The sequence below is a fragment of the Acanthopagrus latus genome, chromosome 4, assembly GCF_904848185.1.
Source record: "Acanthopagrus latus isolate v.2019 chromosome 4, fAcaLat1.1, whole genome shotgun sequence".
Lineage (NCBI taxonomy): Eukaryota > Metazoa > Chordata > Actinopteri > Spariformes > Sparidae > Acanthopagrus > Acanthopagrus latus.
The window spans coordinates 35,854,424-35,877,929 of record NC_051042.1 but is presented as its reverse complement, the minus strand read 5'-3'; the positions used below and the strand labels follow the sequence as shown (position 1 = coordinate 35,877,929).

The 23,506-nt window shown below is 41.6% G+C and overlaps 1 protein-coding gene across 2 annotated transcripts; it reads right to left on the bottom strand.

The window, feature by feature from the left end:
* Positions 1-622: 622 nt before the first annotated feature.
* Positions 623-19,142, bottom strand: LOC119018378 (EMILIN-1-like). Of its 2 annotated transcripts, XM_037095982.1 has the most exons (15): positions 18,074-19,142; positions 13,529-13,654; positions 12,091-12,356; positions 11,329-11,570; positions 10,905-11,078; positions 9,868-10,821; positions 8,716-9,037; positions 8,028-8,255; positions 7,696-7,944; positions 7,089-7,280; positions 6,542-6,562; positions 5,283-5,381; positions 4,952-4,969; positions 4,291-4,425; positions 623-3,997 (listed from the first exon to the last, which is right to left on the bottom strand). In XM_037095982.1, exons 1-15 carry the CDS (start codon positions 18,205-18,207, stop codon positions 3,675-3,677), a joined length of 3,483 nt encoding a protein of 1,160 aa, XP_036951877.1. In that variant the 5' UTR covers positions 18,208-19,142; the 3' UTR covers positions 623-3,674. The 2 variants fall into 2 exon arrangements, with proteins under 2 accessions (XP_036951877.1, XP_036951878.1); XM_037095983.1 differs by lacking the exon at positions 6,542-6,562 and having other exon boundaries at positions 18,074-19,137.
* Between the last annotated feature and the right edge of the window lie 4,364 nt (positions 19,143-23,506).

Below are 23,506 nucleotides of genomic sequence, written 5' to 3'. Positions count from 1 at the left end.
CCTCTGTACTTAATCTAGTGTATTGTTCTCCTCTCTTTTGCAACACTGATAGTAAAAAGGGTTGGTGTGGTCTGAAGCATAGTGGCTGTGTCCCAAATAAGGGTTTGCATTTGGTGTTCTGAAACAGCACTGGCCGAGGTGTTCCAAATGACCAGCAATCAGACAACACCTACTAGTAGCTGGAACAGAAAACACCAACAACAGCAGCCTAGCCGGTAACCAAAAGAGGCAGCAGCATCACAGGAGTAACGCAAAAACTAATCTGTTAGCATGAGTAAGGGCTTGTGTCAACATCACAGTTTTTAGGGGAGAAAGCGCTGGCTATACATTTAGGAGTGCTGAGATACAGTGTTTGCCTCTATAAAATACAAAATATACCCAGAAACAAAACCAAAATGTCATTCCACAGAGCCAAGATAAAAGAAACAATTCACTATAGAAAAAAAGTAATGCTTAATGTTTTGAGTGAAAATGACAAAGGATACAAAGACTCAAAGTTGAAAAGACCTAAAGAATTCTCATGGGTTCATGAAAACAGCTCAAGTAAAAATATATATTATCTAAAATGAAATGCTTCATTGTAAGAATAAAGAAGAAATAACAAATTGAAAGAGCATCACAGTTTATTTGTACTGTTCACATCATCCATCTGCTGTCGATAAATATCTGTGTAACATAATCACCAAGTATGACTTCAGATTCTCAATAAATAGGCTTTGATTGTGTTGCTGGAAGGAAATCGTGAATTCTAATTCAAAGTACATGACATGGACAATGACAATATCATAACTCAGTCACTACTTCTGTTATTCATTTATATAATCTTTTCAAAACATTGGACGACAATCGATGAGGTGCTGTAAACATAATAGTGATGGCAGTCTCAATTGAGCCAAGGTTTACCTGCACTTCTCTTGGATCAGTGACACAGAGACCCTGGTATAAGCAGCTGGTTCACTTGTCACTGGAGGTTGTTCTTCAGCCAGTTGGTGTGAATCATCTCAGGGGCCATCCACGCGAAAACGCTCTTTTGCAAAAACACACACGTATTGTATTGTTTTGACCAACCGTTCACACGGATTGTGAAAACGCAGTGCCTGAAAACTCACTTTTTTGAAAACGGGTCTCAGGGTGGAGAAATCTGAAAACACAGCTCTCGCGTTTTCATGTGGACGGCAAATCCGCATAGTATCCGAAACGATGATGCCATCGCCCCACCCCATGACCTCTAGCCTCCAACCTCTGATCCCCACGACGTCTCACAACAACAGCAACAACAATGGCGGCGGACAACATGCTTGTGCTCGTACTAGAGCAGATATTGAGCCTATTAGGTGTACTAGGGCAAAACATCATGCTCCTCTGCCTCGCTCTCCCTGTACACGCCATTGTTGTCTTCTCATTATTATGTTTGGTTTCTCCTTTACTGTCTGTTTGTATACAGAACGAAAGCTTTCTGAGCATGCTCTGTGTCTTCTCCATTTTTGGTGAATGTCATGCGCCACCTATAGGCCTGGAATATGAACTACAGCGTTTTAGGTCATTTTCTGTGGCGCCGTGTGGACGCAAATATCCTTAAAATGGGGCCTCAGAGTGTTATTCATGCTCTGGACTCATCGCTAGAAGTTTGCACTGTGATGATAATTGGCTACTGTGCAGCAATATTTTTCCTCCTACCATATCCTTGCAGTGTTACCCAGCCTCTGTTCCCTTCCAACTTGATGGATGGTTCTCTGACAGAGCTGTGAGCTTCAGGGCTTCATTTATGGACTCTTGCTGCTGGGTTGGCCTTCCATCACACCTCTTTGTACTTGCCATTTCTTATGGGGGAGAGGTTGTGTTGATGATTTGTGTTATTTATCTTTTACCCAAAGACCACAACTGCAGTTACTGCGGTTTTTACAAGATGGCCAGCCTCTGTTATGGAGGCAGTCAGTATACTGAGTAAATGTACACAACACAATTGCTTTGCAACCTGTTGGACTGACTTGTCTTTACTGAAAATGTAAAATAACTTAAAAACAGGTTTACATGACACTTTTAGCTAAAATCCACTCTGTTCACTACTTTTCTGAGTTTAGAAGAAATGAATGGTCAATGCTAAAAATATCTGTCCCCTCTTTAATCAGTCAGTTTGTCTTTAGTTGGTGAAGTTTCACGACGGACTGATGGGAAGTCATCACATGTCTAAATGGTTAATTCCCTCTCAAGCAGTTTCTCCTCAGAGCTAACAGCATTACCAGATGACACTGTATCCATCATCTCTCTGTATTTGCTTAACTGTGAAACTGAAAGTGTGATTGGGAGGATTTCTGTTTTTGTTGGAATGTGTATCAAAGCCCGATTTCTTCATCAGTCCCATAGAGCACTACCAGTGTGCTTCTAATACTTAAAGTACATAACACTCAAGTGAACAGTTTAGGATATGGGATTCTGCTTGTAATGCAGTGTTGTATGACCTTTAGTAAGCAATATGCATATTTATCCACCAATGAATGTTTATTGATTTGTTGACAGTAAGAAGTGTTGAGTACTTCCAGCCTTGTCTTTTAGCATTTGTCCACCAAGTGAAACGTGATAACGCTTTAAATACATCAATAAAACAAGATGTGCAGCTTACAGGAAACATTCACAATGTGAACTCATCTCAGTCGTAAAACACAAAATACATGTTGCTTTTATAAAACGTCAGAGCAAAATAGCATTTTCAAGGTTACACGTGTTTCAATTCAGTGTCTGCATCCTCTGAAGGACCCGGCCTTTGCGGTCTTCGATGGCGAGTCCTTCAGAGACCTTGTTAACCTCGTCAGCCTTTGTTAAATGGGAAGGTCTAGCCTTTGAAGTATTTCCTGGTTGCGTTACCAGATATTTTACCCTTACGTCACAATTTCTGCCGCCCAGGCTCGGGAAAGTGATGATCTACGCCACGCAATGTCGCCATTTTCTCTCTTTCTTTCTTCATTTTCGGGTGCGCAAAGAACATTGGGATATGGGAGGCCATGAGGGATAGTAGCCGTGCTTCCTCCAAAATGAGGGTAAAGCAGTAGCATTTGTGGGCTGCATTTGGAGGAGCCTTCGAATTGGGAGACCCTTCGCCTGCTTTTGCGATGTAATTGGCGTTCAAATGCTCCTCCAAAGGATGCGGACCCTGAATTGAGACACAGCAATTGTCACTTGTTGCTATGACAACATCTGACCTGCCAGGGGTGGAGCTTAAGGATAGTGATGCGCATCTGTCTTTCAACACCTAAGTGGAAAACCACATTACTCAACTTGAACCGGTCAGATGATCAATAAGAGTCCAGACCAGCAGATGATCCAGGATATGTCCTGTAGCGCCCTCCTCAGGACAAAATGTTTACACCCTAAAAGTGATGGATGGAGTTTGTTCATATTGTGGCTGTGATGGTCTCTGCAGCCTGCAGGGGGCACTGGGAAGAGTTCAGTTCAGTGATCCTGGTCTACAGCTGTCCTTGGATCATTTGACCAAATCAGATCATCTGGCTGTCGTCCACACTCAACAAACAATATTTAGATTAAAAAACGTGACACCTTAGTGATCTGTTGAGGAATGAAGGTTCATTTAAAAGATTCACTCCTGAAACAGGAAATGAAATCACATTGTATGGTGCAGCCTCCTGTGAGTTGTCATCAGTCTACTCAGTCTGAACCAATCACATTTCCTCATACAACAGCATACCGTTGAAGATGGTGAGCGGCTCCACAGAGTGGGCAAGTTTGCCCATCACTAAATCGATGCAGACTGTGTCCCGAGTCTGCAGCGGCAGGATAATATTGAAGACAGCCAGAGATCCCGGAGTGGTTTTAGCCTCAGCCACAGGGTTGTTCTCTAGGCCCTCGGGCTGGTATCCTCCAGAGTCCACCCGGGCCATGCCATAGTTTGACTTGGAGAGAACCGCCTCTATCTTTTCGTTCCTATGACCCGTCAGGATGGCACTGAAGAAGTAACGTCCATCTACAGGTGCAGTGAAGATGCCTGAATGTGACAGTCAGGGTGTTAAAGATCTGGAAGATTTCCTTTTAACCCTAACCCTAAATATTTGCATTTAAACCTTCACAACTGGTGAATCATTTTTCAAACATTTATTTACACATCCTGAATAAAATCATCATCACAGCGTTACCACAACACAGAGGTGGATGTGATCACCTTTAAATAAATGGCTGCATGACGATGGATGGAGTTTACCTGCCCTAGAGTTTATCTGTCCTGCAGTTAATCTGTCTTCCAGTGTACATGTCCTCCAGTTTAACTGTCCTCGTGTTTACCTGTCCTCGGGTCGTAGAAGTCTCCTTCATTGACAAAGACCTTGTCAAAGACAATTGTTCCAGCTCGCTCCATGGGAACAGTGAGGGCAGCAGAGAAGGAAAGCTTGGGCACATGAGCATCAACACCAGGCAAACCTGAAGACACATGGACAGACAGACATACAGACAGAGAGACACAAACACGCACACACACACACACATACAATTAGAATAGTGAATTATTGAATAACTATTGTTATACTATTATTATTGTAAATTAGTATGTTTTTCTGTTTTCATTCAGTATTAATAACAAATTGTCATGTATTACATAGTTTTGGTTAAAGATTAGGTTTTAGTTTCAGTTTAGACAGTAAAGTATTTTGTGATAGATTTCACTGCCAAAATTTCTTAGTCACATTAATAATTGAAAATATACTACATTGTGATGATTAGTATTCATAGATTGTATATTAATTATTAATTAGATGCTGTGACTTTATAATTTTTGTTAAGGTAACTGTAAAGAATATAATGAGCCCAGCTGTGTAGTGAAGCAACACTAATGAGTGATTGGCTGTTTAGATTAAACAGTGAAAAGTCATGACTGAAACACGATCTGCTGTTTTCAGCCACTTTACAACCAAGAAACCAGATTCTTCAACTGAAAAACAATACCTACCTGTTTCACCTTTGGGACCTGTAAGAAACCAGAAAATATCAAATCATGAGTAGCCACCATTTGGTTTGTGTTAATAACAACAATAAATAAATAGACACGAATGCGCTAATTTTACAGCTCTGACCCTGTTCAGTCAATTTAATGGAGACAGAGGATGTCGTGCACTGTACAGATTGTAAAGTCCAATGAGGTGATGTGATTGTGATTTTGGGTGATATAAAATAAAATGTATTTGATATGATCTGTTTGGAGCACTTTCAGAATTTAACAGTCTCCATCAGACTGTTTCTTCCTTCGTAATATTAAGATATATAAATATGAACTGTCATACCGGGCAGACCTCGAGCTCCACTTTCACCAGGAGGTCCTCGGGGGCCCTGCAGCCCATTGAAACCTCTTTCTCCTCGAGGTCCAGGGGGTCCAGGCAGGCCTGTAATGATACAAATGATCACTGACTTGAATTTTTTTTTTTTTTAACTTACTATCTATAGAAACGCTTCAATGCATCTAAAGAAAGTTGCACATATTTGAATGTGTGTTGAAACGAAGATTCATAGGCCATAATAAAACAATTACCCATCATCCTCTCTGTTAACATCACAAAGTTTGAGTTAGCATGTTAATTCAGCTAACATGTTAGCATCTAGCTGACTTTTGTTTAACTTATCATTGCAAAGCAAACATTGTGCAGCAGCTCAGTGTTAGTCAGAAACAACAGAAACACGTTTCATCATGAAACACCTTCAAAAGGCTGTCTGATATTCAAATGTTAAATTTCTTCAGCTTTGTGCTTCCATTTGGTTTGATGAAGCATTGATGAAAGAGATTAATATTCATGTCACCTACATGTCCTCTCTGACTGATCAGGGGCCCCATTTAAACAATGTGTATGTCACTTCACTTCTTAAGAAAACTTAATAACAGTGTGGGGTGTAACTTATTACAAAGTAATCCTTTACTTAATTTTTCAGAAAAGTAAGCACCTGACAACTGGATGTGCAGCCGTCCGAAGAAATGGAACAAAAACAACTAAAACTATAAACACCAACTGAGATATGTGTTTCAAAGATATTGAACAGATCGAGTGGGAATGATTTAGTTGGATGTGTGATTAAGTCTGCCTCTGCTTGTTTACTACTGTGATGATAAAAATTCTGTTTGGCTCAGAGGACAACACCCCAAGGGAGACAACATGGTCGAGATACTTGTGGGATTGTGACAGACACACGGGTAAAACACAAAGAGCCAATAAACAGTCAGTATCAAGATGTGACCTGATTCCAGCAATATTATCATAATCCATCATGCAGACAAAGATGAACAGTGACAGACTGACCACAGAGGCTCAAAGTCACTTTAGGTGAAAACAGATAAAGGTCACATGGTGACATGGTTTTTATTTTAATTAACTCATAACAGAGGTTCCAGTTCAGTCTCTTTAATAAACCAAGTGGATGAAATGCTGAAGAGTGAACATCTAAATCAAACTTGGAGGTTTTAGAGTTTTGTTATTTTTGTTTTTGTGTTAAAACAACAGATCCTCTTCTGGGCTGGCAGTTAGTAAGTTAACAAAGATCTACAAACTCAAACCTCTATTGAGCAGCGCAGTGCCTACAAAACAAAAACACCAAATGACATTACATTTTTCAGGTATTCAGAATTCTTCAGTTAATGTTTTAGGTTTTTTCTCAGTTGTTTCAGCACACTTTCTTCGTCAGTCACAACTTCACTATATAATGCTCATCACTTCATTTATCCTGCACAGATGGAGTGAAGGAATGATCTGCAAATGACATTGCTTGGTCAGGACCATGATATAGTAATGATGCAGCGTTGGGTGTTGGTTATATCTTAATGCAATTTATTCATAAAGTTATTCAACATTTTTTCAGTCTGCCAGCTGTAAATTTAAATCAGTGAAATCCTTGACATCAGTGACTGAGGGTGTGTCACCTGGTCTGCTTCATTCTCAATAATATTCCAACAAATGTGTCTGAATCTAGTTAGCTAAACAGTCCAATCCATTTTGTCACTCAATGTTTTGGGACTGAACCAACGCAGCTGAGAAAATGTCACTGAGAAAAATTAAGTAAATCTGTACTGAAACATCATCATCAAAGCGTTAAGTCAAGCTCACCAGTCAGGTCGTGATGAGACAGACTCTGGAAGTCTTTGAGGACCTGGAGAAGGGTCGAGTTCAGGTTCTTCATCCTGCTGTAGACGTCTTCCTGGTTGTTCTGAATGAAGTCCATGATTCCTCCGTGATGGACAACCGAGTCATTCAGACCAGAAACACACGTCCACAAACTGGACACATGACGGTTCAGCCCTGATCACGGAACCCACCACAACGCAAAAGGACACATTAAAATATGGGATACATGATGACACAGAGGCCACATGACAGTCCTGGGCATGTGTTCATGTGTTTATTTTTGTGTGTTCATGTGTTTTTATGTGTTCACAGACAGCCTGCTGACTACTATCTTTTTTGTTTTTTAGTGTGTTGGCTTTATTATTATGATTTTTAACCTGTGGAGTGTCTTTGAGTTGCACTCCGTGTACCTTCAAATGCACTACATAAGATAAATGTATTGCATCCAGTCAAAGCGCTTCATCTCTGGGCTACTGAATGGGTTTACTCCTACTAGCACAAATATGAACATATTATGTACATAAACATTTTAAATGCTCTCTGAAGCATTTTTTTAATGAAAATAAAAAAACATCCAAATGAAGCGTACCATCCTTGATCTTCAGGATGGAGTCGGAGACACCGTCCAGCCTCCCACAGACTCCCTCCAGCTTGGACAGTCTCTTCTCCAGCCCGTCTCCAGACCTCTTACAGTCTCCCACCTCAACAAGCAGCGTGCTCTCAAACCGCCGGATGTCGCGGTCCATCCCATCGAGACGGTCACGGCTGTCCTCGATGTGCTCCGTTACCTCTTGCTGGATTTTGTCTAGTTCGGAGATTATCTTATCTTTGGTGTTTCCTGTTGGAGGATACATGTGTGAATGTTAGCCAATAAAGTGCAGTAATGAACGCTGAGAGTCATTGTCACTGATATGGACTCACCAAGGTCGGTGATGACGCTGCCGTGCTTCTGCACTGTGTGTTCAAGTCCCTTCAGGGTGTCATTGATGGAGCTGAAGGTGAGGATGACCTCTGACAGTTCGCCCTGCAGCGTCTTCAGTTGGTTGTTATTGATGGAGCCTCCGATCACACTGTGGCCATCTAAAGGCTTCTCAGCATCCAACACAGGTCGGCGTCCACCAGTACCACCAGTGTTTCCAGAACCACCACCTACAGGAGGTATTATTTTATATTTACATACACTTAGATTTAGATTGCTGTCCGTGACATGATTTAGTTATAGTAAGAGTAAAATCTGGCTACCAATCGAAAAATGAGCTGAGGCTTGAGAGGAGACTGCCTAAAATATGACTCAATGGGAACCAAAGTACAATACACATTAAAAATTAGATGCCAAAAAAATGTTCATGGAAAGATATATGTAAACGACAATATAATATAAAATATAAAGTATAAAACACAAGATGACAATCTTAAAGTGTTTTTAATAAATGATCAGACTATATAAACACCTGAAAACAGAACGAGATGCAGGAATAGCTAAAGTTATGTCAACATTTTCAGAGGGAGACAGCCATGCACATGTTTTGTGTTAATGGATGGACAAGTCAGGGTTAGTGGTTTGTAGGGGTGGGATTTAGTGAAGAAGCACTGGATTGGTTGATCTAACCTGTGGCTGCATCCGGGCTGGTCTTACATTGGCCGGTGCACCTCCTGACGTCTTCTCGCAGAAGGTGTACTTCCTCCTCCAGGTGTGAACAGATGCCGGAGCAACCTTCACTTCCTGACTCCAGTCTGATCTGGAGTTTGTTTATTCGTCCTAGTGCATCCTGGGATTGATTCTTCAGCCTCTGCAGCTCGTCCTCCACCTTCCCACACAACACACAGTCCTGCCCAAGTACCTCAACCTCTGTCACAATCCGGTTGAAGTGCTCGCCATGGTCCCCCGTCAGAGCCTTGATCTTACGGACGTCATGACTCAGGTTCACAACCTCGGTGATAAGTTCCAAGTTAATATTCAAAATCATTATAAACAACAGTGACATAATGACTCTTGGGTAATTATGTCACTGTTGTTACACTCACCTAGGTTCTTCCTGTTCATGGATTTTCTCAAAAATCATAAATTCTTTTGTCCACATTAATATTTTTTTCAGATACAGGGAGCAAGCTGTTATCATCAAGTCTGCAACAAATCAAACCATATATCAAAATATCAACAAAGGATGAAGAAGAAATGTTGTTCAACACACTGTGCTCGTCACAGGCACTACAGGTCCTCTTTTATGTGGTTTCATGTTGAGTTGGATAATCTTCACAGATGATCACCCCTTTTTAAATGTGTAGCAGTCAAAAGCTAATGTTAGGCTACAAACAGACGACATCACAGTCACATGACTTAAACGTCACCACCAAGAGTCGTACTGCACAATTACTATCCAGGTTTTCTATAAACTGATCAATGTACAAGTTGTAAAGTCAGAGTTAGAACAGTGTGTAACTAAAGTGGCCTGTAAAGACGGACTTGTCAGTAGATGAGTCTCTGTGTTCGCTGTGAGGACTTTTAATGTCCCTGACAACCTCTGTAGTCTCATTCAGACACTTGTTAGCAACCACTAACTGTTTTTAACACATGAAGAGCTTCAGGATTAAGCTGTGGGACATTTAATGATGGATTTTATGTTGGAGAACAAAACCTGTAAATATGTTCAACCTGTGGTAACCACACACCTTATTTCACACATTCAACTGAAATCACTACAGACTACAACAGTCTATTTGATTCATTAGTGATGACAGTTATATTTATTCTGTTTCTCACCTTGTTGTTCAGAGAGTCTCCAGACACTGACAGGTCTTTGAGTTGAGTGTTGAAGTGTCGAATCTGATCTTCGTTTGCGACCACTCTCCACTCCAGTGATTTCTCTGTGTTTTCTCCTCCCATCCCTGGTGATCCTCCCCGTGAACCTCCTCCTGAAGTTCCTTCTTCTGTTGGTCGACCTTCTCCTCCCCACCTTCCGCCTCCATCTCCCCGGTCAACAGGAGATGGTGACGCTCCTCCTCCTCCTCCAGCAGATGCTGAACAGCTACAGTCCTCCAACCTCCTGTTTAGGAGGGAGGTGTTGTTTTCCATCTTCGATAGCCTCTTGTCATGATTGCTGACCCTGTCCTTCACCATCCCCACATCCAGCTCCACATCTGCGATCCTGAAGGTCTGGTCATCAAACCGGTCCAGAAACACGGCCCTGAGGTCGGCCAATCCTCTGTGGAAGTAGTCCTTCAGGTCATTCTCCAGGTACGAGCAGCTCTGCTCAGTCCTCTGCACAGTACTGTTGATGCGCCGCTCCACATCTTTCAGCCGATTATCCAGTCTGTCCTCTGTCAGCACAACAACCCTCCCACCCCCGCCTTGTCCACCTCCCCCTTGTCCACCTCCCCCGAGTCCACCTCCAGCACCAAAACCACCTCCTCCTCCCCTGACGCCACCATTTTCATTGTTGCTGCTGCCATCTCCTCCTCCACTTAGCTCCTTGTCCAGGCGGTTCTGCAGAACATCAAAGTCCTCTGAGGTTGAGCTGATCTTGCGCTCAGCATCAGTCATGCGGTTTTTGAGGTCACTGACAGTGTCGCAACATCCTTGTGAACGCACTACATCCCGTCGCAACCCATCCAGACCTTGCCGATACCGAACTTCCAGGGCATTCAGCTGTTTCTCCAGAGCTCGAATCCTCTCTAGGCCCTCCTGTTGCTGCCTGCGCAGATCTTCCACACCATCCTGAAAAACACAATTTCATCATTTCAAGCCAGTATCCTTCATGTTGTTTTTCATTACTGGCTAAAAAAAGCTGATTCTGATACCTGACATGAGGAGCAGGACAGTGATACCCTTGTCTCCAACTCCCTCAGGATCTCCTCCTTCAGCGAGTTCAGCCTTCCTCCACTCATTCCTCCTCCAGACAGACCTCCATCCAGGTCATTACCTTTCCCGTTCACCAGGTGATTGTTGATGCTGACCAGAGTTTTATCGTGAGCCTGTTGGAGGAGAGACATGTCAGTAACAGGTCTGATTACAACATAGAAACTAAGATCTTTACATGTCCCACATGAAGCGGAAATGTCCTCCCTCCAATACAGGGGGATAAGAGGGTCCTCTACACATCATGGTGATGGATGTTGATCCTCCATAATCTGAGTTTCATAAGAAGACTAATACTTAATTAATGTCAGTATTTAGATTTGTTTGTTTCTCAATCAACTCCATCCATAAAACTGTGACACTCACCTGTGTACGGTTGTCTAACTGGTCCAGTTTGGTTTGAATGCTGTGAATTGTCTCTTTAATCTCCGGCTGAGCTGCATCAGCAGGGTTTCTTCTTCCTCCTCCTCCTTCTCCTACTGGTCTGTTGACCTCCTGCTGGCTCTGTTCTTTCATGGTGTTGATGGTGGACTGGAGGTCCTGAAGGTTCTTGGTCAAAGTCTGGATCTTTTCCTCCATCTGCCTCATTTTCTCATTCTCAGTTTGTCCTGAAGAAAAGAGAGGAGCAATGTCAGAGCTCCTCCAATCACAAAAGCTTTTACCTTCACCATGACACGGACCGGTATAACTAGAGTAGTTCATACTGGTACTAGTATAACTAGAGCAGTTCATACTGTTACTTGTAAAACTACAGTAGTTCATACTAGTCACCAGCAGAGATCAGTACAAGTAACAGATGATTTCTGTTTCTTTAATACAGAGGGAGATTTGTCCTGCTGTTAACTGCCTGTTCACTAAGAAAACACTGACACTTTTTACCGAGTGGATCTACATCTGCTGGCTGATGTGACAGTGAATTAAAATGTATTTCTATCTGCACTGTGCTGGTGTAGCTGGAAAACTCCAGAATAAGAACCTGAGACAGTCTATTATTGTGTCCCCTCAGTGTTTCACCGGACGAAGGTTCATCAGTTTTCTCTTTAACATCTGATCACCTGTCAGAAAGTTTTAAAATCTGGATATGTTCAAAAGTGTCAAATCAACAAATGTAACTGAAAATCCATTCACCACCGTGCCCTCCACTCTGTCCAGATCCAGAAATGCCTCCTCCAAAACCTCCACCACCCTGTCTTCCTCCTCCTTGCTGACCACCTCCTCCTCCACCCAGACTTCCACCACCTGGTCCCAGTCTGTTGGTTGATATCTGAGGTCCTCCTTCTCCAACTGGACCGTGGTTGCAGTCATCTCCACTATAACCTTGGCAACACTTCCACTCCATCTCTGTCACCATCTTGTAGGCCACTTTGTAGCGTGGCCTCATATAGGTCCGATAGCTGTGGAGACATGAGAGATTTGTTTTTTAATTCCATCAACCTGCCAGGGACTGCAGAAGAAAATTAACATATATGGCTAAATGTGGCAAGTTTACATGATCGACTCTGGTGCTCATGTTAATTAATGTGCATCATCCATTTTCTAAATAAATGAACAAACAAACAAACCAATGACCGTGGAACAGAGACACTCTGATATGGAATAATAGAGTGATAGAGATTAATTGTTGTTAGTCCGCTGACTGCAAGTGTCTGAGTGGACACCAGTCAGAGAGAACGTTTCTAACAGGGAATATGTTGGTCTGTCTTGTTCACATTTAAATCATCTGTGGATAAATAATCTGTTCAATCAGATCTGGATGACAAAAATCACAACACACATGCGTCCAATCAGAGTGAACATCATGACATGTCATGATGTCATGATGTGGAACGCCTCTCATCACGGTCTCATGTGTTCCTTTAAAAAATTTGATTTACTTCTTCATGTGCAAGTTAAACTAAAGATTCATCAGCTGAGACAGGGAGTTACATCCTGTTATTAAAGCACTAATACTTAAACATAACTATACTGAACAAAGACTTTCTGGACAGTCTGACAGTTTCCTGTGTGTCCTAATACATCTGTGTAATCCTGATCTCAGGATTGAAGATTTAAACAAAAAGTCTTTAACTTAATCTCATCTCGAAACTGAAAGTAATACTTGATGGTCAGAGGCTACAGAGATTCAACAAAAACAAAACAGACAGAAGTACTAAAAACACATGTTGGAATAATTTAATGTTTGCTGTGACTGTCAGTAAAACTCAATCTGTGACACAGAAGTATCGGTTAGCGTTAACAATCCTGAGCTAGAAAATTCCTCATTGTTCACGGTAAACTTCAGACAGCCAGCAGATGTTTACATACAGAATCAAAAGAAGATCTGAGCTCCAGATGAGGTCACTGAAAACATTGGTTGTAAAGAAGAAAAGAGAGGGAAAGAAAAGAACAAAGAAAAAGAGCACAACAAACACACAGAGGGATATTTTGTGTTCCACATCAATTTTCCCCATTTACTAACAGAGTGATGTCATGAAGTCATCATGGCTTTAAATCTCCAGAAACAGTCAGCTGACTGCAGGTCACATTTACACTCTGTGTGTGTTTGTGTGAGTGTGTGTATACTCACACCACCACCCTGCTGCACTGTCCACTCCCCCAGCTGCAGGGATGATAATCAGGCTTCACGTAGGTCTCCACTCCGTCCTCCACCACACAACTCACTGTCTTAGTGATGACGAACGCACACCAGTTCCTGTTAAAACACAAATACACACGATCTTTGTTCTACAACATGATAATATTAACTCTATATTGATCAGATTTTCCTGATGAATGTTTCATTTCTGTTGGTCAGCTGCAGATGTCGAATATGAACATATGTTAGGGTTGACTGAGGACAGACCTGAGCATGTGCAGATGTTTTCTGGTGGTTTCAAGGAGAAGCTGATTCTACAGAACCGTGGCAGACTACTTAAATAATAACAATATTATATAATAAACAAATAACTCTTTAAATGCAGCAGCAAACCTCAGAACTTTTCTTCTTCCTCACACAGTTTATCTCCAACTTTTGGGGGGCCTTTATTTTGAAACTGCACTGTTTCTCCCGCTGTTTTATTTTGAAGTTTATGTTGCCTGATCAAAACACATGAAGCTAAAACTGAATATTCTACCCTGCAACTGCCAAACAACTGCAGACCCCCAAACAGCTGCAGACCCTCAATCAGCTGCAGACATGCAAGCACCTGCAGATGCCCAAAACACCTACAGACCCCCAAACACCTACACCTGCTGCTCCCCAAACACCTGGATGCCCCGAACAACTGCAGACCTCCAAACACCACTACCCACTACGTGGATAACAGTCAATAATATCAGTTCAGTGATGTACTGTATAAGTCTGGTTCTACCCCGTACAGCTGCAGACACTTAAATCAAAACAATGAAATAATGAATGAGCACTTTTCCTGTCAGACAGTCTGTTTTCTCTGTTCTTTTGATTTAGTGACTGTGTGAGTGAATTCTCTTCTTCTGATCAACTGCATCTTCTATTCGTCCAGCAGCTGTGGATAATGTATTTATCTATATTGTTTTTTCTGTAGATTCAGATACATCCTGCGAATCTTGTGTCAGCTCCTCATTGTGTGTGTGTGTGAGTGAGTGAGTGAGTGAGTGAGTGAGTGTGACCTGTTGTGGGTAAAATCTCTCACATAGTGCTGACGTCGTCAGTGTGATGATGATAAATGTGTCTCTTTGTCAGCCATGTTGGATCAGACTGTGCCTCTTTGTGCTAAAATGTAATTGTGTTGATTTATTTTCTGGAATCCAGAACAACAAGCAGGAATGTAACTTTTTCTGCTGCAAACACACAAACATTTCCAGATGTTTAGCCTTCACATGATGATTAATGTTTGAGAAGACAAAGAGAAACCGGATGTAAACTAAAATGTAATGCTTCGTCCAAAATTACAAAGCAAACAGGTTTATTATTTAAGGTCACAGAGTTAAATAAGACAATACAGATGTTTAATGCCATGACTCAAAGAGCAGAGTTAACCCTAACCCTTTAACCAGTCCTGAAGTTTACTTTACAGTCATCATTAACAAATCACTTTATTGAAAATCAAGCAAGTTGTGAAATAGGATGATCTTAAATCATAATTTATCCTCATGTCAAAATTGATCATTATAATATCCATGAACATCACAGCTATTATGATGGTGGTCCCATCCACTCTTTGACATTATTAGTTTACTTCAAAAATTAAAACAAAAAAGTTCCTTGTAACTGCTTTAAACATATAGTGGGTCAAATGTTCTAGAAGAATTTTATGTGATATTTGTAAAAAATCTCCCTACACCAATCAATATATCAAATGCTCTAATAAAAGACAAAAGTCAAAAGTATCAGTTGACCTGTCTCTCAACCTACATACCTGCCTGCCTGTACTCTGCTCTACCCTTAATGTACATCACTGGAGTCCTCTACAATGTAATAGATATATTGCTAAAGCTATTAGCAAGCTAACTGCATAAGAATTACAGAGAAAGTGCAGCCAGAATGTCCCATTGCTAACATGCTATCTTGACAATAGTGAGTACCAACAGTCACCATGTTGGTTGTTTATGTTCATAATGATAACATTACATGTGAGTGAGGCTTGAGGTAGTTGGATAAGGTTAGCATGAATGTAGTGAACTAGCTTCCAACAGATCTCCCAAGACGAGCCGTCAGTGCACACCAGTCCAGTTCCACCTTAAAAGACGGGCTGTCAGTAAACAGTGTATCTGTTTGTTCCCACCCCAGCATGAAAAACATGATATAATACTGATGAGTGACAGCAACCAAACACAGACTAAATATTAACTGCACATCTACAGTTACCATGGAGACAAGAGACACAACAGTATTTAATATTGAATATAACACATTATAAAAAAAAAAACTGAGATGAACATTACTGTGAATCATTCAACATGAGGAACACAGGCAGGAACATGAGGAAACTTTAGTGAACTAGAAAACTTTAGTATGACAGGAAACTTTGGCAACACATCGAACATGAGGAACACAAGAGACACAGGATTAACTTGGAGGAAAAGAACTGACACAAAGCCCCTTTTAGATAGAAAAGGGAGCACATTTGTTCCAAGGTAAGGGTGGCAATGTGCTGCCCTGTCTTTCTAAAATGGAGGCATAATATTCCTCCTTTTCCAAAAGCCCTGAGGTACGCGTAAACATGTGATGTGACGTGAACCACAAATGGGGGGCTTTTAATTTGAAAGCAGCAACCATTCATAGCTTGCCGCTACAACAACACGCGGACAACAAAGACAGCTACAGAGACCGAGGAGACGCTGCATCTCCCGGATCTCAGCGGCTGTCCAGTTGCTGATCTTAATGTCCGCAGGTGAAGTGATGGACTGACTGCTGTGATCAGCTGTTTCCTGGTTTTAAAACTCCCCGGCTGTGGGTCGCACAACAGTGCAGATCATTGTCACCTCCACCCAATTCACGCAGAGGCCGGCATGTTGACGTCTCAGATTTAGATAGCAGACGAGGCAGAAATGAGAGTGCCCTCTGAGGCGGAAAACTGGCGGATCAAAACAGACCCCCAATTTGCCACCTTCTGTCTAAATCTGCAGACCAAGTTACAAAAAGAACAACCAATCCAATTGGCAGCTTACTGCCCTGTATAAAAATGGTTACAGACAAACGCACACGAGATTAATCACAGACAAGTGAAACTAATCAGGATAATCAGGACTAGGAGGAAAAACGAGACAGATATGAAGTAATATACCATGCCACACATAATACAATATAAAAAAGCAAATCACAAAAGTCAAAACCCAACCCTCATTTAAAAAGACTGAAAGCTCCACTGTGACAATCTGTTATCAGATACAACATAACATTCATCAAACACTCAGAGAAGAGTTTCATTGAACTGACGACATGAAGGATTCATCCCTCTGGTACATTAGAGACAAACACAGTCTGATCTCAGATCAGTTCACTACTCATATTTTCTTCTCTGGGCTATTTTTCTCTGTGGTGTCGAAAAAGGGTATTAAATATCAATGTTTTTTTCAAGGTGTTGTATCAAAGTTAGAAATTCCAGCACCATGACAATGCTGACTCTAGTGTTTGGGTTACATGAAGCATTAAAGTGTGAGTGTATCTAACTGTCAGCTAATCAGAGGGCATGATTCTGCTTGGGAATAAAAGAGGTGCTGCACACTTTAACATCAAATCTGTTGGACTGAAGTCTGATCAAACATCACAGATGAAATCATGAATGTAATTAGACTGTTATAGATCACATGATACGACACAATAAAGAGGATGATGATTACTGTAAATCACTGTCACATACACCAAAATGGAGTGACACCGAGAGGAAACAGCTGTTTCAACATTATTCTCCTTAACATAAATCTTCTCCATCATTTACAGTTTTCACCTCAAATGATTTCATTCAGATCTTTTATTTAAATCTTCCAGCTGATCAGATTTTTATCAAACAACTAAGGAACTGCAGCAGAGTCTGATTTGACCAATTAGGTCAGAGTGAGACTGCCCCCACACACACTCTCTCTCACACACACTCACACACACACACACACACACACACACACACACACACACACACACACACACACAGTGATGTCACTCTCTTGAGGAAATGAGTCATTCAGGCGTTTGAGTTTTCTGCTGATGACATCACAGCTGCTTCACTGCCAACAGAATTTTCTTCAGCGTTCTGTGAATGAAAACAGAACGAGGCCGCGTTCTGTTTCCTGTATGTCCGAAATGTTCTAATATTCCACTAAGACGTGTGTGTGTGTGTGTGTGTGTGTGTGTGTGTGTGTGTGTGTGTGTGTGTGTGTGTGTGATCACTGATTCAAGGGGTGATGAGAAATAAGACAAACTGATCAAACTGTGACATTACACTGACATCATCAGCGCTGTGTGTGACATCGTGCATGCAGGACCACAGTGAGATCCAAACCAGCAACCTCCTTAAACTCTTTCTCAATACTATCTGCCACATACAAACACACACACACTATACTGGTGAGGTCATCAAACCCTGACGTCACCGCCTCCTCCTTCATCTCCACCCTCATCATCATCATCAGGCTTTCCGTGCACGTGACAGCCTACCTGTGTCTGCTAGCTGCGCGAGCACCGTGCGCATGGCCGCCGGCATACAAGCTGTAGGATGATCGCAGCGGGAACGCGCTCTTGGCGTGTCCGCAGGTCGAGAGCGCGAGCAGCAGCAGGAGGAGCGCGGCCATCCCGCTGATTAATACACGATCAATACAGCGGATCGATCACAGAGGGCTCAACTGGCGGCAAAAACACCCGTCTCCATGGAGACAAAAGGAAAATTTTCCTCTAACTCCGTCCGTCCTCCAGACCCATGATCTGGGTCTTGATCCAAACACACTCCTGTGAACCGCTCCGGGTCGGGTCCCGCTCCGGGTACCGCTCTGGGTCCCGCTCTGGGTCCCGCTCCGGGTCGGGGTCTTTAATCCAGGTTCAGTCCGCTTTTTATCCCGTTTGATCCGGTCACAGTCGGTCCAAAACAACTTTTCATGTGAAACAAAGAAGAAAAGTAGAAAACGTTGCGACAGACTGAACTAAGAGCAGCTGCTCCTCCTCTTCATCACCGCCCCACCTCTTCATCACCAACTGATCCCGCCCCTCCTGGAGGAGCAACAGGACACGTGCGGCTCTGCGGCCACACCTGCAGCAGAATGGATGAATAGTTTTAAACTCATGAAATGATTTGTTCATTCTCTGAATCATCATCGTGACTCTGAGGAGGAAACATGATCAGTATTAAGCCTCATTTAATTTTTTGCAGTTTTCTGTTTGTAAATCTGAACTCCGTAGTGTAAAACACTCTTCATCAGTAATGTGATTCTAGGGATGAATCAAAAAATGATGTGATGCTTACCGAGTGCAGTTAGAAATGCTCAATTCCGTTCTTTTCCCTGCCCACTCTCGATGATAACTGTTATAAACTGGCAGGTAAGACGCATATGAAGTTTGATTGCATTTCCATGGAGTAATCATACATTTTCATCCTTGAAATGCGGAACTGTACTGTACTCAGTAATCGTCACATCTGGACTTCCCTACACCAGGGAGCTGCTGCATGACAGTAGTGAGTTGTGTTAACTTGTCAATAGAAATCCAGTTAAGCTAGCGGAGTTTTTATGCCTCGAACTATGAGCTGAGACCCTATTATTACTGTTGCAGAAGATTGGTGCTGTTCTGAGCATTATTTGTGGCTTTTTGATGGCAGTTTCTTGTTGGAGGCATATACTGCAATGTACTGTTATCGTGCTCCATTTCTGAGGTTGCTAAAACTACGTTAATTAGTGGTCTGCTAACTTGATCTCTCGAGGGGGGATCTTACTCGGTGTCACAGTGTGTTAAAGCATGAATTAAACTTACACCGGAATATCCCTTTAAGTTTATCTAATGAAAAGTCTGAAGCATTACAAATGACAAATGTCTTCAAATCAAAGCTGCTTCACATTCAGCTGCTTCATAATCAAAACAATACTAATCTGTCGATGCAAACAAAGTTGACAAAGTTCATCAACAGTTTAAATCTTATATCTGTGACCCTCCAGAGTTCAGCCTGTCTCTGGAAACGTCCCAGCACAGGTGAGCAGCTGAGCAGGTGTATGAACACATGTTGTTTGTTGTTTAAATGTGTTTGAGAGTAAATTTTAGCAGATTTGAGACTGAAGGTTGCTCAGCGCACTTGTCTACCAATCAGAGAAACTGTAACTGTAACTGACTGTAACTGTAACTGACTGTAACTCTGACTGTAACTGTTGTCCTTGAATTTAAAGAAAAGTTGAAGATGTTTTTTGAGCTTTTAATGTCACAGAGGAAAAACACCCTGCAGACTTCCTGAGCTTAAAGGATATTTCATATCTGTTGCTCCCCAAAATACACCAGGACAGATGACATACACTCTCTCTCACACACACATGCAAACACTCTCTCTCTCTTTCTCTCTCTCTCTCTCTCTCTCTCTCTCTCTCTCTCTCTCTCTCTCTCACACACACACACACACACACACACAGAGCAGATACCAGTAGAAGCTGCAGTCTCTCAAATGATAACATGACAATCTGTCTTCTGTGGGTGTGTTTGATTTGTTTCACTGGGTGAGCTCACCGGGTGGAGCATTCGTCACTAGTTCATTGCAGGATTGGTCGGTTTCTGTTGGGAGACACATTCAGGATGTGGTGTGGTCACTCCACCAGTGATTACAATAATCTTCATACTTATTGGGACAGTCAAAAAACGTAAATATGTTGAGAAATCACATCACAGATGTCGAAGCACCTCTGGAAACACATTAAGTCAAATCACTTCACTCACTGTCCGTGCCTGCCTTACAACCTCCACTCAGACAAAGCAAACCTTTAACTGGGACAAAAGGAAGAACGATCAGGAAGAGAAACAGAGGAGGGACCCTTTTCAGGGCAGACAGACAGGAAACAGATGTCAGCAGAAAATCACAGCATATACAAAGTTTGATGACCATAATCCAGAGCTGTATAGACCGTGAAACAAGTGAAGAGCTCAGAGCAGCTTCAGGCGTCAGTGGACAGGTGACCTCTCAACCAATGAGACCTAAAAAAAGAACAGAACCACGTTGACACAGAAACTACAGATATTAAATAGAGACAACAGAGAGTTTTCAGTTTGATTCCTCATCAGCAGAACAAACACAGAAGTTAATAGATTCACTGAGACTGACACACTAGAACAGTTGTAAGAGGTATGAGGCCTGTTTCAAATCATGACTGAAATTGAAAAGGTGAAGAAATGACTGTCAAATGTGGATTTAAAGGCATCAACAGATTCAGGTTGTCTGATGGGAATTAAAGCTTTAATGAGGTCAGACAGGTAAGAAAGGTGAGACTGTCATTGGAGACACATGGAAGTCACATCTGACATGAATAAGAAGACAGTGATGTGAGGCTAGTTTTAGTGGAACATTATCAAATCATCTTGTTCAAGTGTTGCACATAACACAAAAGTTTAAGCACAGAAATGTGTCCTGCAGGTTTTCAAACATAAACAGGTGTCTGAATTCATAATTTCATCATTGTCGTCATGCAGCTGAGCATCGTCAGTGACATGGTGGGAATTTATTACAAAAGGATATAACTTGGATAAGAGGGTAAATATTTAAAGAGAACTTTGGAAGCTTAAGAACAGCGCTCTGAAGAACTGCACAGACAATTCTGATGCATTAATATTTTTATTATTGTTAATATTCTTACACTTGTAAGAACACTTGTAGTTCTCATTGTGGCAGCAGCTGCAGAGGTTTGCTCAGCTCATTTCTTTCTAACATCACACCAACACATTTGTTTCACCCTCAAACTTGAGTCAGGTTCTCAGACTTCAGAGACACTGATGAATTTATACAAATTAAAACATGACATGACACAAGAGACTCAACCTGATTCATGACATCATCACAGACATTAATATTTGCTACTAAAGCAGGTTAATTGCTTGATAAAATGTTTTGTTCAAACAGCAGACAAGTCAACACCTGAACACACACACAGTGAGACAGTGGAAATGTTCTTTATCAGATCATACACGCACACGCACTCACACACAGTCCCCGGATGGAGAGGCGGACCACCCAGACTCCATCACTCAGTCTAACCACTGTTTTCACTTTTATGAGGCTGTTTTTTTTTAAATGGAGTTTAGTATTAAACACAGTCACATTCCAGAGTGAGAGGCTCAGGTGAGACACTTTGTCCTCTGACATCCAAACACCTCTCAACACATCACAGCTACTCAACATATATTAAAACTTGTTTCTTTTTCTTTTAAATAAACAAGAGGTTTTTGCTGTTGGAGGGTGCTGCTGGTTCATCGCTCTCCTCAGCTCAACCTCAAAAAAATTTCACCTTTTCTCCTCAAGCTTTTCACATAATAAAATCAAATAAATGACAAACTACTAACCAGAAAAGATTACATTTGCAGGCACAGGAAAAACTACATTGGATTATATGAAAAAAAAATATTATTCACTTTTTAAAGCATAATTCACTCCTTAATTTATCTAAATATTAACACTAACCAATCTGGAGATACACGGTTTCATCAGTCAGTTATTGTCACATCGCGGTGAGGTTGTCTTGTCTTGGGATCTGTCTTGTGAACTTCCTGTTTTATTTTGAAAGTAATTCTCCTCTCGTTTCAGGTCACTTACCCTTCCTCCTGTGTCCCTGGTCTGACGTCATCCCTAATCCCTGATTGTTTCCACCTGTGAACCCCTTCCTCATGTGTATAAAGTCTGTGTCTTCCCCTGTCTCTGTGCCAAAGTATTTCGTCTTTATGTCGTCTACCGAAGCCATTGATCACAGCCTTGTTCCACGCCTTGTTGAGTGTTTGATTCACATCCTGGTTAAGTATTGTTCATGTTTTATTCATCTGTATTTTGTATCCTCGAGAAGAGTGATTTTGATTTGTATTTTCTGGTTAGAGTTTTGAGTTGTAGTTTGAATTTTGATAGCGTTTCTTTTCCTCGTTACGAGTGAATTTTTGTTGGATAATTTCATTAAGAAAGAGTAGTTAATTTTCATAGCCTCTGAGCTTTCTCTTCGGAGAGTATTTATTTTCGTTAACTTTGATATTTATGTATATATTCAAGAACAGTGTAGGTTTTCCTCCTGCGGGAGCGTTTTCAGTTTTTCTGTGTTTCATGTTGTTTATTTTGTTTGTCACGCAGAGTTTCATAGAGTTTTATTTGTCATTCATTCTGGAGAGTTACAAATTCAGAGTAATAAAACTTGACACTACTTCTGCCATTTCCGCATCTGAGTCCTCTTTTCTGCCCAAGTCTGACAGTTATTAGCAGCAGCAGAGAGCATGAGCTACATATCCATCTCCACCACAAAAGAACATAAACCTGGTCTGACAGTGTGTCTCTGTAACATAAAGCTAATTGATGGACCAGACCAAGGCAACCTTGATGCTGCCTTTTATCACCTTAGTACACCAGATCCAAAAACTGGTTCAGGTTTGGAAGTGATGGTAATTTTGGTCAGGTTGGAGATGAAGGTTTCGGTAAAGGTGGTTTTGGTTCAGGTTGGAGAGGGATGATGGTTTTGGTTCATTGGAGGCTTGGTCTCATGAGTTCAGTGGTGACTTGCAGCTGTTTCTGATACTGCTGGTTTGCAGACTGTAATTTATGTGTTTATTCATTTGATAAAATCTCTAACCCTAATCTTCAAGATATTTAGTGAATCAGGATGCAAATTACTTGAGAGCAGCAGGTTTCCAGTTTGACCAGTAAGATCTTCAAAGTTCAGACTGATTTAGTGACCCCAAAGGTGAAAGGTCAAAGTCTATAAATTGCGTGCAACTCATTATCTCAGATCAGCCTGAACACACCACAGGTCAGGGACTGCACGGTACTCCACTGAACTTTTCTGGACTCTGAAGCTGTGAATGAGCCGGACAACAGCCCGTCTGTTCAGTGCAGGTGAGACTGTGATGATTCACTGCAGAGACAGGGAACACAGAGTGGAA

Coding starts and splice junctions, on each gene's coding strand:
- LOC119018378 (XM_037095982.1), bottom strand. CDS start 18,207: ATGGCCGCGCTCCTCCTGCTGCTGCTCGCGCTCTCGACCTGCGGACAC. Junction 6,563..7,088: donor GTCTCATCACGACCTGACTG/GTGAGCTTGACT, acceptor TTTGTTTTGTAG/GCACTGCGCTGCTCAATAGA. Junction 5,382..6,541: donor CACTGCGCTGCTCAATAGAG/GTTTGAGTTTGT, acceptor GTATCATTACAG/GCCTGCCTGGACCCCCTGGA.